Source organism: Anguilla rostrata, chromosome 5 (assembly GCF_018555375.3).
Source record: "Anguilla rostrata isolate EN2019 chromosome 5, ASM1855537v3, whole genome shotgun sequence".
In the NCBI taxonomy this organism is placed as follows: Eukaryota; Metazoa; Chordata; class Actinopteri; order Anguilliformes; family Anguillidae; genus Anguilla; species Anguilla rostrata.
Window position 1 is genome coordinate 58214781 of NC_057937.1, and position 16563 is coordinate 58231343.

At 50.0% G+C, this 16563-nt stretch overlaps 1 protein-coding gene across 1 annotated transcript in view; it reads left to right on the top strand.

The window, feature by feature from the left end:
• Nucleotides 1-3126: 3126 nt before the first annotated feature.
• Nucleotides 3127-16563, top strand: part of mmp15a (matrix metallopeptidase 15a) — a 27015-nt gene continuing 13578 nt past the window's right edge. The window contains exons 1-4 of the mRNA XM_064337366.1: nucleotides 3127-4297; nucleotides 13835-13983; nucleotides 15567-15689; nucleotides 16172-16479. Of these exons, the coding sequence (XP_064193436.1) occupies nucleotides 4169-4297; nucleotides 13835-13983; nucleotides 15567-15689; nucleotides 16172-16479 (709 nt within the window). The 5' untranslated portion in view covers nucleotides 3127-4168. The remainder of the gene's footprint in view (nucleotides 4298-13834; nucleotides 13984-15566; nucleotides 15690-16171; nucleotides 16480-16563) is intronic.

The following is a 16563-nucleotide window of genomic DNA, read 5'->3' on the forward strand; positions in this document are numbered from 1 at the left end:
TACAGTATTCATCCCTCTCCTGAAGCTGTGCGCCATTATAACGTCTGCAGACAAAAAACACAATTCATAAATCTGCATAATTCTGTTACAGTGCTTTTCATTTTAACACTACTCTTTTTAAAATCCAAGTACAAACACCAAATATTTCCTGCTAATGAGTCAGCCATTGTGCATACAATTTAAGATTCATGGATTCAATTTTTATTTATTTTATTTTACTTGTTATTAATTTATATTTTTGGCCTGGACTTGGACCGGTACTTCTCTCTAGGGTTTTCGACATACTTGTGGTATGGTTATGGTTATACACTTTGTTGTACGTCGCTCTGGATAAGAGCGTCTGCCAAATGCCTGTAATGTAATGTAAAGACAACTGTTATCCATTTCTGTCCATCTATGTTTCCTTTGTCTTACAATAAACAAATGTTTAAAGCATTGGTTATTTAATGACAGTCATTTAAGATAAAATTGTGTATAACAAATGATTGACACAATCCAACAAAATCTTTGGCAATTGTGGGATTTGTGGGAACCTCTATCACCATTCAGGGCAATCAAAGTTTATTTGCTATGTTCCCAACCTGAACACCATATAGACTGAATTGAGCACAACCAACCACTAGGTGGAGGTGTACTTCCTTTTATTCAGCAAGACACTTGACTCGCTGCAAATTTCACGCCAAAAAAAAGAATAGTAATCATCTGTATGCCATCTACATCAAATGAATATGACAATACATTCTTCTGAATAAATTCTTCGTGCCATTAAATTGTTCACTGTTCTTCAGTAGTATATATAAATTTCTTTAAATGCCTTTGTGCATTTTGAGAAGCAGTATCGACTCCTCACCTTAAAAGTCTGATTGCCTGTTCCTTTTTCTTTGCTTTGTTTATGGCCTTGGTTGACTGTGGGGTGACTGTGCATGAATATCTCCTCCTCTATGCACATGTACACACGTGTATGCGCGTGCGCACACACACACACACACACACATACACATATGCAAACACACACACACCCATAAGCATGCACACACCCACACACACACACACAAACACGTATGTAAACACACACACTCATAAGCATGCACGCACACACACACACACACACACACACTCACACATGTATGTAAATACGCACACTCATAAGCATGCATACAGACACACCCAAACGCAGCTATGGCACATCAAAACTCTCCATTCCAGTTGACCACAGGGGCCGTGTAGGGGGCACATTACTGAACTTACATCATTGGCGTGTTCTCAATGCAGAGTAAAGGGATGACAGAGAGGAGCTTGCATAACAGAAAAAGCTGCAGAAGACTGCTCCACCAACTGCCCTCAAGTTGGGACAAAGAAGGGGAAAAAGGTACTGGTTGGTGCATTTGACATATTGCCAGTTCTCACGCTACAAACATTGAACATTGTACGTCACTGAAGCTCAGTACACCTGTTTTTTCTCAGAAGTCTACTTGATATAGCAGGGCCTTCATATTTACAAGCGCACTGAAATGTATTAAGCCTCACTGGCCTGCATTATCAATTCAGCCACCAGGAGGCACTGCTTGAAGACAGAATTTCAACTGAATCACCACACCACCAGTCTGTGACCACTGTCAAATAGAAACAATTTGCTGATCTATTTATATCATGTAATATGGATCTCACCAACCAATGTCTTGTTCTATTAAAGAATCATGCAATGTAATGTCACTCCTATTGATCATTATTTTGCACCAAGTAAAAACTATGAAAAGGCAACATGCTATATTCGACCATGTACGATGTGATGTAGATAGAAGTTGCTCTTAAGGAAATTTGTCAGGCTTCAATGCTTATGCTTATATTATACCTTTTTTTAAAACTTTGTTTCTCATTCAGTTTTAATGATGTTCTTCCTGTTCTGGTTTCTTACTAACAAGCAGTATGTACTACCATTATATTTCTGCCAAGTAAATACGCTGCCGGTGTTCTCACCTCAGCCACATCTGTAAGAGAAGAGAAGCCGTCCACTCAACTACCGATCCAATGGTTTTTTAGTTGCTGTTGGCCAAGTAGGCAACTTGTTAGCCAACCCTAACGTCTCCGTGAACGGTGCTGTTTGTTAACATGCGGATGCGTAATGCAATTTTCAGACAATGTTAATGTCGTTATTAGTTTGTCTGGAGGAAGCCCTAATATTGGAGCAGTTCCATGTTGGCTCACGCCATCAGGCTTCAGTCTGGATCTTACGGCACAAATCTGAGGCAGTCCAGGTTAAGGGCCCTGTTTAGGTGCTACAGGCTCAGATAACCACAAAGCTGTGCTGCGTGTACAGTAGAAATGTCTTGGCGCGCGGACTTCAGGTCCTGGAAAATCAATGGAGGAGCGGTTTTTGTACTTTGCGATTCAGTGGTGCCACGAGCTAAAACCGCCTTGCCTTGAAATCCGAACTACTTAATAAAACCAACCGAAGCAAGAGAACTGCCAGTGATGAACTGACCCTGGGTCATTTCTGTCGAAGTCACACGCGTGAAATGGGAAATCGCGTGTGGGTGCAAATTCTCTTTCCATTTGCTCCTTGGACTACATCTGGAACAGTGAATCAACATTATTAATTAATCAAAGGGATTTTGGGGTGGGGGCGAAATGATGGGGGGGGGGGGGGGGGGGTTGCTATGAAAATGCTCCAGGTGTCCCCTCGCTGTGTTACTTTTCCACCCGCGGTGTCCTTTCATTACACGCAGGTGATGCATCAGAAGCAATCACAGGCAACGTGAACACAAGAAGCGACAACATCCTGATTGTATCGCACAGCGAAGGCAGTAGTTCCACTGCACGTCAGACGTAAGTCACGCATCGTAGGCTATGCGTCCAATAGAGGTAACTCGGATGTTAAAAATCATATCTTTCCACATATATAAACCCCTTTGAATTCATGGTGGGGGTCCCCTGGGTGCCACTGAGCCTGGGTGGGGACCCCTTGATCAGAAAAGCTTGAAAATCCCTGTGCCGATGTGTGTGTGTGTGTGTGTGTGTGTGTGCGCGCGAGCGTGAAACTTCAGATTGTTGCTCCCCTCAGTCTCGGCTGACCCCCCTCGTTTAAAATCCAACAGACGTCTGTCTGACAGGGGGCGTTGCTGACTGTTATATTCAGCGCGAGGCACAAAGGCACGGGGACTGGACAGAGACAGCGGCCAAGATCGGCCTGGAGGAGGGGTGCGCGAGAGTGGACACCGTCCCTTAAAACTGAAAGAAAACCTGGATTTTAACGGGCAGAGAATCATAACAGTAAAGGTTTTTTGTGCGATTCTGTGATTCCAATGCCGGCGCCATTAAGCTAAACCGGAGAGATTTGTGGAAGAGGTCGATAACTGCAGCCGATATCTGTTTCTCTGCCTGAACCAATACCGACGCTAATTTACAACATCAATAGTCGACAAGCGTGGTTACAACTTTGTTTTCAACTTCTTATTTAAAGGCGTGCTTCATTGCCCACTTCGCGGCGGCGTAGGTGAGATCACTATAGCTGATATCAGCAGCTACTTGATGATTATTAATAAATCGTTGATAGCCGACGAGTAATTACCCGTGCTCTTTCTGTCTTATAGTCGACGTAAAGGGATACAGCTGGAAAGAAGAAAATACGAAGGGGGCTATTTGGAAGCGCTTCTGATTTGGACTTTTGTGCTGGTCCGCCCCTGACAACAAAATTTGCACGGGGGGAAATTGGCAAGCCTGTGCTTGACACCAAGGACTTTGGCGAGAGTGCTGCCAGGACTTCGCCTAATTGGGCCATTTTCGGAGTACTCCCACGGGGTTTTTGTAGCACTAACTAGAACCGGAGAAACTGGCGGAGAACGTGTAGCTTGCATGCAGTAAGGGAAAGCGTTAGAATATAGTCAACAGATATGACTGGATTACTCGGAGCAGAGACAGTTTACGTTATGGCAACTGAGTTTTGCGTTTGAAGAAGGAGAATGACTGCACGAGAGGGCTTGTAGTTTAGGAATTTTGATGCCCCAGTTCCATCGGTTACTTATTTTCCCCAGGAAAAGAACCCGTTTTGCGTTCAAACGGAGCGCAAGGAAATAAGTCCGGAGGCGCTATCAATTTGTCGCGCACTGTGTCGGCTTAGTGACCTCGCGCTTGTTCTCGTCAAGCACCGTGGACTGGCAAGGTTGCCCCCATGGCGAAGATGGCACCCTCGTGGAAGCGCTGGACTCGGTCGTTCCTGACCCTGGTCCCGTTCATTGCGTTCCTTGCGCTGGGCAGTTTTGGGACGCATGCGGCAGACGACGACACTTTCAACGCAGAGGTAATAATGCCTTTATATTACTTAACAATATACCCACACGTTTAGTTAAACAAAAGTTTAGCCTATGCACACTGCTTAGCTCAGCATTTACTTGATTTCAATGATTTCCTACATGCAAGTTTTCTCCTCTGCGCCTCTGCAGACGCGTGCTAAGGCAACAGTGATGTTGACTTAAATCGAATGTCTGCATATTCTAAGAGGTGTCAAAGAAGCATAATTGTAAAACTGCCAGCTTTTATTTGTTGTATTAATCTCAATGCTCGGCTTCTGCGCCTTTAATACGGCGGGATAATAACCGTATGTAGGCTATATCGCGCTCCAAATATGCTTTATTCTTGTTCATGTTAGCCACAGTCTGTTAAGTGTTTCTACTATGCGTGACCTTTGGATCGCACGTGTCTGTGGGTAAATATAAGACTAAGTGAAAGCGACGCCCCGGACGGCCCATCCCCAAATAAACTGTGTCAGTCGTTAAACTGCCAGGCTACGCAAATTCAATACACTTTCCGTCCGTTGCGTACTATCTCGCTTCCTATTGCACTTTTTCTCAACGTTCTGGGTGTATCCACGCTATCTCGATAGCGCCTATTGGTGGTGCTTTGTTTCGGTGTAATGTGTTGTTTTTTTTCTTTTTCTTTTTTTTTCTGGGCGCTCGATTTAACCTCAATGGCCTGGCATACTCCGGCACGTTTCCTCCTTCAAGGTGGCCATCGGGCATCTATAGCGGGGGCCGGGGAGAGAACTGCCGATCAGCTCCTTGATTGCAACAATTGGACGGTTTTCGCTGCCAGTGGATCCAAAACCGAATCCCCGGCGTGGGGCACGAGCCAAAATACACAAACATGCCTCATTCGCTCGCGTGATGACGCGCTCGCGCCAGTAGCGTCCATATGTGGTGATGCAGTTTACAGCGATTGGTTTTGGTGTTTGTTTACAGCCCGCTAGTAGTGTGTGTTTACTTACAACTCGGTGTCATTGCGCCGATCCACCGTGCCCCAACTTTGAAAACATTCTTATGTGTGGCCCGTCGAGTCATCTTTATTTAAGTCACTTTTTATAGAACACCCGTACGCTTCGCTGTTAAATTCTGTAGAGCAGTAGAATAATAAGGGAGATAACATGTTTTTTGGTTTTGGTTGGTGCGAAAGCAGTCTTCTCGATTTTCTTTGGGTACAGTACGCCCTGACTTTGCCGTTCCAAGCCTGACACATATTTTCATGTGGACTCCTGAATTAGGTTTTTAGGTTTCTCTTCAGTGAGGTAATCTCACTGTGGCTAATCTCACTGGGAGACAGAAAGACAGAAGGGCAGGGACATGCTATCAGAGCCTTCTCCACTTGCACCCCCTAACCAGGCTGTTGGTGTTTCAGTGTTTCATTTCTGTTGTCAGTGCCAGAGTTTCACAAACTCAAGCTGCTGCTCTTACTTTTGCAGCTGTGATGGGCTGTTTCCTCCCCCCCCCCCCCTTTCCTTAGCATTTTTGCATGTTTGCTCCCTATAATGACCTCATTTTCTCAGATGGTTTTTCATTTGGGGGGTGGTGGGAATCATATCAGATCTATTATGACAGTTACCGTGGGCGGGTCTACCAGTGCATCTCTCCCATCGGAGTGGATCTTTGTGCTGAGACTGTGCCCAGTCCGTCCAGTAGAGCGCCTTGTGCACCTGTCCTGCAAAGTTGCCGCTGTGGAACAGGTGATGTTGTGAAAGAGGTTTGTTTTTTTTGTTTTTTTTCCTGGCCGGATGACATCCATTGTCTCTGCTTTTCTCACACCGCAAACCAAAATAAAAAAGAGGTGTGTGTGGGGGGTGTAGGGGTGGGTGCCATTTTTAAAATTACTGAAAGTCCCGGTTCAGTATTTTCGGAAGGTTTCGCAGACGGGGGTGGGTGGATGGGGGGGGGTTGGGGGGGGGGGGCGGTCTGCGTCCGGTGTGCGAGCCTCCCGGCCTCTGGGCCTCCAGGCCTGCGACCTCTCTCACCGCAGTGTGGGCTCAACCCTGTCATTGGTGCTCTCTCTGTGGTGAGGTCAGCCAGCCGCATCGCCGTGCCGACTCGCGAGCAGGCAGCGTTGGGGGGGGGGGGGGGGGGGGGGGTTCAGTTTTACACTGAATTGAATTTCGAATCGTTTTTTGAATGGACTCGGTTGAAACGGAATTGATTCTTAACCCTGGCCCCGCATTAACAAAGTGTTGCCGATTTTTTTTTTGGTTTTGGACAATTTGTAAATGTATTTTTTTTTTGTCTAATTGTATTTTTATTTTAAAAAATCTGACTCTTGGGAGGCCAGGATTGGACAGCTGTGGGTTTGCGCTTCTGGAAAATATTACCTGGAACAGCCCAGCCCTGCCTTCCCCCCCCCCCACCCCTCACCCCATCCCACTTGGTGGCCGTAGTCTTTGAAATTGGACACTGTCCCGCAGATGCCTCCCACCCCCTCTCCCTGTGTCTCATCTGGGACGGATGGTCGTGACCACCTACGAGCCGAGCCCGTTCACCTGCTGACTAACGACTCGACTTGGACACAGCTCAGAACAAGCATGCTGTCTACAGACTTAACATAGACTATTTTTTATATTTTATTGTTTTTAGGTTCATTATTATTATTATTATTATTATTGTTATTATTATTATTTCTCTTCATGCTATGCCCTCAGTTTTTTTTAAACAATGTGCAAATAAACAAGCTAAACTAAACTGGACTCGGCTCGAGCATCCACGCAGCCCACAGACTCAGCGCAGACCTCGCTCAGACCGTACACAGTATACAGGTTGGATATTTGGGGTCCACCACCCCCCAAAAACAAGTGAAATGTAATTCTGGCATTGGGCTGTCTGGGCTTGTGACTCATCGGCGGGCTTGAGGTTGTCCAATTTTGGTTCGATGCCTCTTTGCTGCGTGCGTTCATATCCGCTAATACGTCAGTTAGTGGGGGGATTTATAAATTCCACCTTGTGTCATGTGTCAAATATACACCTCAGTATCCTGAGTGCTTTTTTTCCTGTTTACTGCCCACTTGTACACAAACCCACTCCGTTACACTCGTTTGCATTTAACCAGATCCTTCATACTCACTTCCTGTCACCTGCTTGCCCTGCACCAAAAATTGACAAAATTGGCAGACATGTTTGTTGCTGCAACAAATGATGAGGTGTGCCAAGAATTATAAGTCTCAAGGAAGGCAACAGGTTGTTTTTTATCTAGATTTTATTTTGTTTGTCGATTAGTATTTTTGTTGTTGTTGTTGTTTTATTTCCTTCCACCGTTGAAGACCAGGTCCCGGGACCAGCAGTGGGCTCTGTTTTTTTCTTCCTTGTTTGTCTTTTTTCGGCCCCCTGTCATTTTCGGGTGGCGGCCGATTTAAACTGTGGCGCACGCGCGCGTCCTCTTGGGTTTCGGAGTCGGGCGCGTCCGGGCAGGCGGTCCCCGAGGGGACGCTGGGAGTCTCCCGGGTGCTCCAGCCGGAACCGGAACGCCACTGCCTGCAGACTGAGGGATCCGTGAGAGAGAGAGAGAGAGGGAAAGAGAGAGGGGGAGAGAGAGAGAGAGAGAGAGGGAGGAGAGAGGAGGAGAGAGAGAGAGGGAGAGAGAGAGAGGGAGGAGAGAGGAGGAGAGAGAGAGGAGAGAGGAGGGAGGAAGAGGGAGAGAGAGAGAGAAGAGAGAGAGAGAGAGAGAGAGAGAGAGAGAGAGAGAGAGCGCGCTGATTGACAGTGGCGGGATTTTTTGCACCGCCCTCGCACCCCGTGTTTGCCAAACAGACAGAACTAAGCGCCGTCCCGGGCTAATGTTTCCCCCGACAACCCGAGATGACATTTTGGGATTGTTTATTGTGGGACGGCTGCACATTGACCAGGGGCGGTAGGGGTAGGGGGGGAAGGGGGGCGGGTGTGGGGGGCGGCACTCTGTGAGGGAATAGCCGTGCTCTCAGACCTTAGTGTAGATTGACTGACAGCGGCAGCGCTGATGGTGGCCCTCTGGCAGCGTTTGCTCTGGTCTGCTCTGCTGCGACCCCTTGCCCTGGAGTGTGTGTGATGCACGCCAGGCCCCCTCAGCTCTCCCCAGCACCGTCCTCTCTGGTTTCTCATTGGCAGATACCTGTGGCCTAACTGTACTCCCCCCTCATACCCTCATCTGTCTCCACACTGCACCCTACTGGCCTGTGCCTGCAATAGCAGCAACAGTGAAGGGAGAGAGAAGGACGGACAGAGACTTTTAAAACCCTGTTTTATTCATAGTCAGTTCAAAACAAAAATTCATATAAATTTCTGCAGTCCTGTCCAAAAGTAAAGATAGAGGTGCTGAAGGTGCACAGCATAGAGAAGGACAGCAAGAAGGAGACAGGGAGACGTAGAGAGAGGGAGGGGAGAGAGGAGGGAGCGACAGGAAGGACAGAGAGGCAGACGGGGAGCGGGAGAGGTGGAGAGCAGGCGGGGGGAGGGCGAGGGGGGGGGGGGGTTTCGCTACATGTGACCGCTGCTCCGTGAGAGGCGACAGAGAGAGAGACAGAGAGATAGCGGGGGCTGCAGGGCTCCTGGTGCCGTCCAGGAGCAACAATGAGGGCTCTTGTTTGGGGTTTGACCGTATCAGAGAGAGGGAGAGGCGGGGGAGCGAGGGAGGGATGGATGGAAGGGAAGAGAGAGAGAGAGAGAGGGAGGAATAGACAGAGTGTGGTGGGAGGTGGAAAGTGTGAAACACAGCGTGCTCTCTCTTCACTCTTCACCCCCCCCCCCCCCCCCCCCAGGGGAACAGTGCATCGCCCTGCTCATCTGTAGAATCCGTGGCATGCCCAGTCACCGCATTCCATTCTTCCGCTGTTCCGCTGTGCTTGTGCGGCGCTATGGTTACGAGGCGCCATGGTTACAAGGCGCCGTGGACACCAGTGTTGCACGTCGCCATGGAGCGGTAGGCGATGAGGTGCGCTGTGGACGGGGGAATATCATTAATGGTGTCTGTAGGCTTCCTAGGAACCTCTGCATCTCAGGACGTGATTGGACTACACAAGTATTGTGACACCAAGAAGGGGAGGAGCTACAAAATTCTACCAGTATCTCACTTATTTTTTTACCAGTCATCATGTTTCATCTTGGTGGCCAAAGCCTTCTGATTGGATCAAGTAAATCTAATTGGCAGCTAACTGTATATCTGCCCATTTTGGTGTCATGAATACCCCATTTTCTCATCAGTAGTGAGAACTACAAACCAGTACTGTTCAGGCCTGGGTCAAATACATATTTGTTTTGGATTCAAATATACTTTTCTACACTTTACTGATCTTGCCTGGTGTATTGGAGCCAATGAAATGCTCTCAAAAAGTGCAAACCCCGCCCTCTGGTCATATCGGCTGGCTCAATTACACCAGGCAAGATCAATAGAAGATCACAGGAAAGTATTTGAATCCAAAACAAATACGTATTTGACCCAGGTCTGGTACTGTTATCACTGACCCCAAGAGCTGGAGATCTAGCGCTGTGCTACAATATCTCTGCTCCTGCTAATTAGCATGAGCAGGAGATTTAGCGCATTGCTAGCTCGGTGAGCGCTTCCTGCTTGGGGCGGTCCATTTAGCGCGGCCGGGAAGGACGGTGATTTACACGGGGAAGGACGTTTGCCGCGACGCTCTTCCCCTCCCTAATCACATGAGGCTAATTTAATACAGCCCAGGCCCGGTCACACCAGTCACCCGTGGGAGGACGTTCACAAACAGGGCCGCCTTACCCTAAACCGATCTTCAGAATAGTTGTTCTGCGTTTTTTTTTTTTTTTTTTTGGTGATTCGTTTAACGCCGGAGTAGCCACACGTGACAGGTAAGGTAGGCCACAAAACAAGTAAAAAAATTTTTTTTTTCGATTGAAATCAGTGGCATTCTGTGAAAGAGCCTGTTGCTTTTTGGGGTTTTTCTGAGCCTCTCCTGCGTTGGCTGTGCTGTGTGTCTGTGAGCCGCTCTGCAAGTGAGGATCTGCAGATGTCATTTGGCAGGGAGTCGTCAGTGCGCTGGCCATGAATGGACATTAGTACAGTAACGTGCACACAGACTGCGCTGTAACTGTACTACAGTGAACTGGGCCCAGGGGCTGAACCAGCTCCAGGATCCTCTGCCTGGAATGTTAAAACAAAACCCTTTTCCCCTCCTCTCCCTCTCCCTCTCCCTCTCCCTCGCTCTCACACTCCATCTGTCTCTCTCTTATACGGTCTCTCTCCCTCTCCCTTAGTCACGCTCCCTCTCTCCATCCCTCGCACCTCGCACTCCATCTATCTCTCTCTTATGCGGTCTCTCTCCCTCTCTCTTAGTCACACTCCCTCTCTCCCTCCCCCTCTCTCCATCCCTCCTCCCTCACACTCCATCTGTCTCTCTCCCTCTCTTCATCACTCTCCCTCTCTCCCTCCTCTCTATCTGTCTTCCACCTCTCACTCTGTCTCTCTGCCCACCCCCCCCACCTCCATCCCCCTTCCACGGAAGAATTCCCCCGCTTGCACTGTCAGGGCAAACGCTGTGCAGGGTTCATGGGCCCTGTTTAAACGCTCCAACGCAATCCCATCAGCCCTCGAACCTCAGGCTGTAAAAGGTCTGACATAGCCCTGTCCTCTCCTTTCTTTCTCTCTCTCCTTTCTTTACCTCTCTCACGCTGGCTCTCTGTTCAACTCGATGGAAGGCTTTTTAGGATTCACATTTGAATATATCTGTCAATGATTTGCACGTATATCAACATTACTCATCATGCAACCTATCGTGAGTTTCGATTGTAGCAAATCGGTTGTGAAATCAACGTGTGGCATGTTTACACAAAACCATAGAGCAAATTAATAAAAATTTAATGAGGATAAGATACGTGAAATAATACGTAAATAAAATCGACTTCACTCCCGGTGAGCTCGTACCCTTCTCTGTGTCTCTCTGCGTCGGAGCCTTGCTTTGTCCTCTGGTGTTGATGAATAGTGGTGGTGCACGTTGAAACACTTTGTATTTTAAAAGGCACTTTCGGGTTTTCTGCTGGGGAAACACGGCTCTGCGGCCTGTTGTAAATTCCGGTGCTTTTCGATGCCAGGTGCTCTTAGTAAGTGTTTAAAAAAAAGGAGAGTGAGAGGGAGGGAGGGAGTGAGCCAAGCTGATTTTACGAGGCTGGTGGAGCCCTTATTACCAGTGTTAATAACTTTTCTGTCCTGAAGCGTGTTAAACCCTCCTGCCCTCCAGATATCTGTGAAAAGAGCCTCTTATCTGGAGAGGGTGTGGCTCTCCTTCTCACACACATACCTCCTCAAACAGCCACGCACACACACACTCTCTCTCTCTGTCTCACACACACACACAAGCACACATACACCATACAACCATGTGCACACACACACACACACACAAGCACACACAAACAAGCACACACACACCCTCACACAACCACGCACATGTACACACACACACCCTCACACAACCACGCGCACAGGCACACACATGCACACACGCACACACACGCTCGCGCGCACACACACGCACAGAAAAAGACACGCACACTGCACACACACACTCACTGTCTCTCTCACACACACACACACACACACTTGCGCACTTGAGTTTGTTTCCTCCTTCCTCATTCCAAACAAAGTTGAAAATTAAACGGGAAAATGTAGGTGCAGTGCATTCTGGGACACCATATAGGGAGCAGTATGTTATCAGGTTCTAGGATATTTGTCCCCCCCCCCCCCCCACTCTCAGCCACCTTTTTTATCCCCCACTTAGTTTCGGTCGGGGCTGTTCACCCAGAGACAAGCGCCGCCTGTCTGCAAACATGTATTGTGTGACCTTGAGGAGAAAATGTCTCATAAAAATGTGAGAATGTAATAGCTGTGCATACCAGGACGCAACATTTTGGAAGACGCCCTTGTCCAGAGATGGATTACATTTTACCTGACAATCCGTTTCAACGGCTGAAGTTTTTTCTGAAACAGTTACAGATAAGCTCTCTGTTCTAGGGCGAAATGCCAATGCTCCAATGGAGAATCAAACCTGCAACCTTTGAGTTACAACACACCCAGTTTCCAAACCACTATACCACACCCCTGCCCCTATGGGAGAAAGACATCTTATTAGTGAATTTGTTTTATAAATAGCAAGTGTAAAATGTCAGGCACACATGCACAGATCCCAGATCAGTATCTTCCATCTGTAGAGAAAGGTTTGGGGTTGGAGTGCGCGCGTGTTAAACTGATCCTAGAACAGGAGATTGGAAGAGGAATAAGGTTTGTTCAAGAACCTCGTGGAGAGGTCAGAGGTCACAGGTCGTGGGATCACAACCCCCACCCCCCCCCCCCCCATATCGAGTTTTCAGTAAACCCCTCAGTGTGCCACAGGGGCTGTGTGGGCAAACATCTGTTGCAGGGCACTCTGGGAAGGCAGATGGAAGTGAAGTGGGGGGAGATTTATGGCGGTCGGAGCCATTAAAACACAGAGGGGCGTATTTAAAAAAAACCCGAAGAGCCGCGTTAAGCGCTGACTGTTCAGCCCGGCTCCGGGAGAGTTTGGGGAAACGTGCGTTTGGACGTGTTTAACGGTGGTTTGCCCGGCGTTGTGCTGCGCGCGGTGCTTTACCGCCGCGAGGCCAGGGTGTGGGCGGGGCGGCGGCGTCGGCAGAACCGGGACCGTGGCGTCGTGTGCGGCGGTGCGCCGGAATGGGCTGGAGCGCATCAGAACCGGCCCCAGCGCATGCACATGCGACGGCGCATGCGAGCGGTCGTTACGTCCTCTATTAAAACCAGCAGGCTCGGTCTGTGGGGGGGTAGGAGCGGGGGAGGAAGGGGGGTTGTTTAGGCTCTTGTACTCCATTAACAGTAGGGGGCTGATTGTTGCCACAGGTTCTAATTGGTGTGGCTTTAATTGGTGCAGATTGAGCGTTAGAAAGCCCCCTGCCCACACCCCTCCCCCCCCCCACCCCCCACCCCAGTGGATCACGGTTGCTGAATAATGCTGGTGTCCGTTTCTCTGTGTCTAGACCTGGCGCTGATTTCGTTATCTTTCTTATTCACAGCCTTTGTCTGTATCCGGCTGTACATTTTAAATTGAGTTCTGGGTCTCCATCTCTCTCTCTCTCTCGTTCTCTCTCTCTATCTATCTGTCTCTATCTGTCTCTCTCCCTTTATTACCCCCTGCTTTTCCTCCCTCCCTCCCTCTGACCACCTGTACTAACAGCCACAGTGCTGTCTTACAGTGTGTAATTGTATTGAGTTTCTCGCTGTCCTGACCCATCCCCTCCCTCCCATTCTCCCTCCTCCTCCCCCTCCCCCTCTCTCTCTCTCCTCTCCATCCCCTTGTTTTTGCTGTAACGGACAGTGATTCCTGTCTCTGTGCGGTCCCCCCCCACCCCCCGTTCCCCCTCTGCAGTCATGGCTCCGAATGTACAGCTACCTCCCTCAGGCCAGTGCTCCCCCCTCTCTCTCTCTCTCTCTCTCCATCCTCCTGTTTTCTGCTGTAACAGACAGTGATTCTCGTCTCTGTGCGGTCTGTGACTGTATTAAGTTTCCCCTCCCCCTCCCTCTCTGTTCCCCCCCGCAGTCATGGCTCCGGATGTACGGCTACCTCCCCCAGGCCAGTCGGCAGATGTCCACCCTGCGCACGGCGCAGATCCTGTCCAACGCCGTCGCCGACATGCAGCGCTTCTACGGGCTGACCGTCACCGGCAAGATGGACCCGGGGACCCTCCAGTACGCTTAGACGCCGCCACTTAGCGGCTGTACATTTTAAATTGAGTTTTGAGTCTCCTTCTCTCTCTCTCTCTCTATCTGTCTATCTGCTTTCTCTGTCTCTCTCCCTTTATTACCCTCTGCCCTTCCCTCCCTCTGACTAGTGGACGCTCTTTGCGAAAGGGCACGCGTACGCGTACGCGAAGGTTCAGACCGGAGCTGATGCCGTGGCGTCACATGGCCGGTAGTACACAGCGCCACACAGTGGTGGCTGAAAACATGAACCTGAAGCCTGGTGTTAAGCTGGTTACGATGCCACAGTAGGGTCGACAGGGCGGTTGCGGCTAGAGGTTAGCCGTAGCGCACGTGGGGCTGTAGGTTAGCCGTAGCGCACGTGGGGCTATAGGTTAGCCGTAGCGCACGTGGGGCTGTAGGTTAGCCGTAGCGCACGTGGGGCTATAGGTTAGCCGTAGCGCACGTGGGGCTAGAGGTTAGCCGTAGCGCACGTGGGGCTAGAGGTTAGCCGTAGCGCACGTGGGGCTATAGGTTAGCCGTAGCGCACGTGGGGCTAGAGGTTAGCCGTAGCGCACATGGGGCTATAGGTTAGCCGTAGCGCACTTGGGGCTGTAGGTTAGCCGTAGCGCACGTGGGGCTAGAGGTTAGCCGTAGCGCACGTGGGGCTGTAGGTTAGCCGTAGCGTACGTGGGGCTATAGGTTAGCCGTAGCGCACGTGGGGCTAGAGGTTAGCCGTAGCGCACGTGGGGCTAGAGGTTAGCCGTAGCGCACGTGGGGCTGTAGGTTAGCCGTAGCACACGTGGGGCTAGAGGTTAGCCGTAGTGCTCGTAGAGCCTGTAAACCCATATAGTAAAGCGCTGATCCTCAGGGTGCCAAGATGCCGCCCCCCCAGCTCTGTGGGATGAATTTGAGTGGCAACTTGGCTAATCGACTGGCAGTGAGGTGTAGGTAGGTGAGACTGTAGCCCAAACTGCAAACTGTGTTTCTAGCGTTTGGTCCAGTGACGGAGGCCATTACATTACTGGCATTTAGCAGACGCTCTTGTACTGAGTGACCTACGCTTCACATAGTGACCTACACTTTACATAGTTTCCATTTATTTGGCTGGATATATGCGGAAGCAGTTCAGAGGAGCAATGGCAGTGCCCCACCAGGGAATTGACATCTCAGACTGACCCGGGGGTGCCTGCTAGTTTCGCATATTTTGCAGATTTGCGAAACGGCTCCTTTGGCGGACGGTCAAGGCAAGCTTAAGGCGACGGCGAGGATCAGCTATTAAAAGCAGACGGCATAGCTAGCAGACGCTCCTGGCTGCAGCGCAGCTTTTGCGAAACGCTGTCGGACCAGCAGCTGTTGCCGACGGTGGTCTGGCAGGGATTCGGAAAGCTGGCGAGCTCACGGTCACTCACAGGCCTTAAACCGGTTCAGTCCGGTTCAACGGAGAGTCGGGCTGCTTCTGACCTGGTCTCGGGGTGGGGCGCTAATGGGCTTGGCCAGGGGGGGTTCGAGTTGCTCGGCCCGTAGGGCAGATAGCTGACACCGGTTCCCCCCTTTTTTGGCTACGCTAACAGCTGCCCCTTCCTTCGCAGGGCGATGAAAAGGCCTCGCTGCGGGGTGCCGGACAAATTTGGCGGTCAGATCAAGACCAACGTGCGACGGAAGCGCTACGCGCTGACGGGGCACAAGTGGAGCAAGGACCTGCTGACCTTCAGGTACAATCTGCTTCTGTCGTTTTGTTCGTTAATTGTCGATCTTTGCGCCACGTTGTGGATTGAGCTAAGGCCTCCTCTCGGAGATCTGCAATCCATTCTAGTTAGCGTGCTAACATTCGCTATTGCGCTAACTAGCTACTGCTAAATGTGGGTAGATTGTTGCATGCTAACTGTTAGCGATTAATTAATATTAGTTAAAGAGCTAGCAAACTAGCTGTTAGCCAAACTAGCAGAGTACACCGGCATGCAATATAAATCATTTATACACACTAAATAGTGTATTTCCTGCCATTGTTTACTATGTGGCTAATCTATTTGTCCTGAATTTACTAATCGAAATCGCACTAGATTTTCCGACTTGTTCTTCGTGCGCATCTATAAAATATTGTGAAATGTTATTTATAGGGGAAAGCCTTATGGGTTGCCAGGTAGGGAAAGTTTGAGAGAAACTCCCCCCTCCTCCGTTCCGTTTCCCCCTCCAGCATCCAGAACTACACGCCGAAGGTGGGGGAGCACAACTCGATCGAGGCGATCCGCAAGGCCTTCCGGGTGTGGGAGAGCGTGACGCCGCTGCGCTTCGAGGAGATCCCCTACCAGGAGGTGAAGTACGGCCGCCGCAAGGACCCCGACATCATGATCTTCTTCGCCTCCCGTTTCCACGGCGACAGCACGCCGTTCGACGGGCCCGGCGGCTTCCTGGCGCACGCCTACTTCCCGGGCCCCGGCATGGGCGGCGACACCCACTTCGACTCGGACGAGCCCTGGACCCTCGGCAACCACGACCCGATGGGTGGGTGACAGAAGGGGGGAGGGGGGGCGTGGCCGAGTAGCGGCGGGCAGTGGCTCGTTGGTGGATAACGAGGCCTTTGACTGT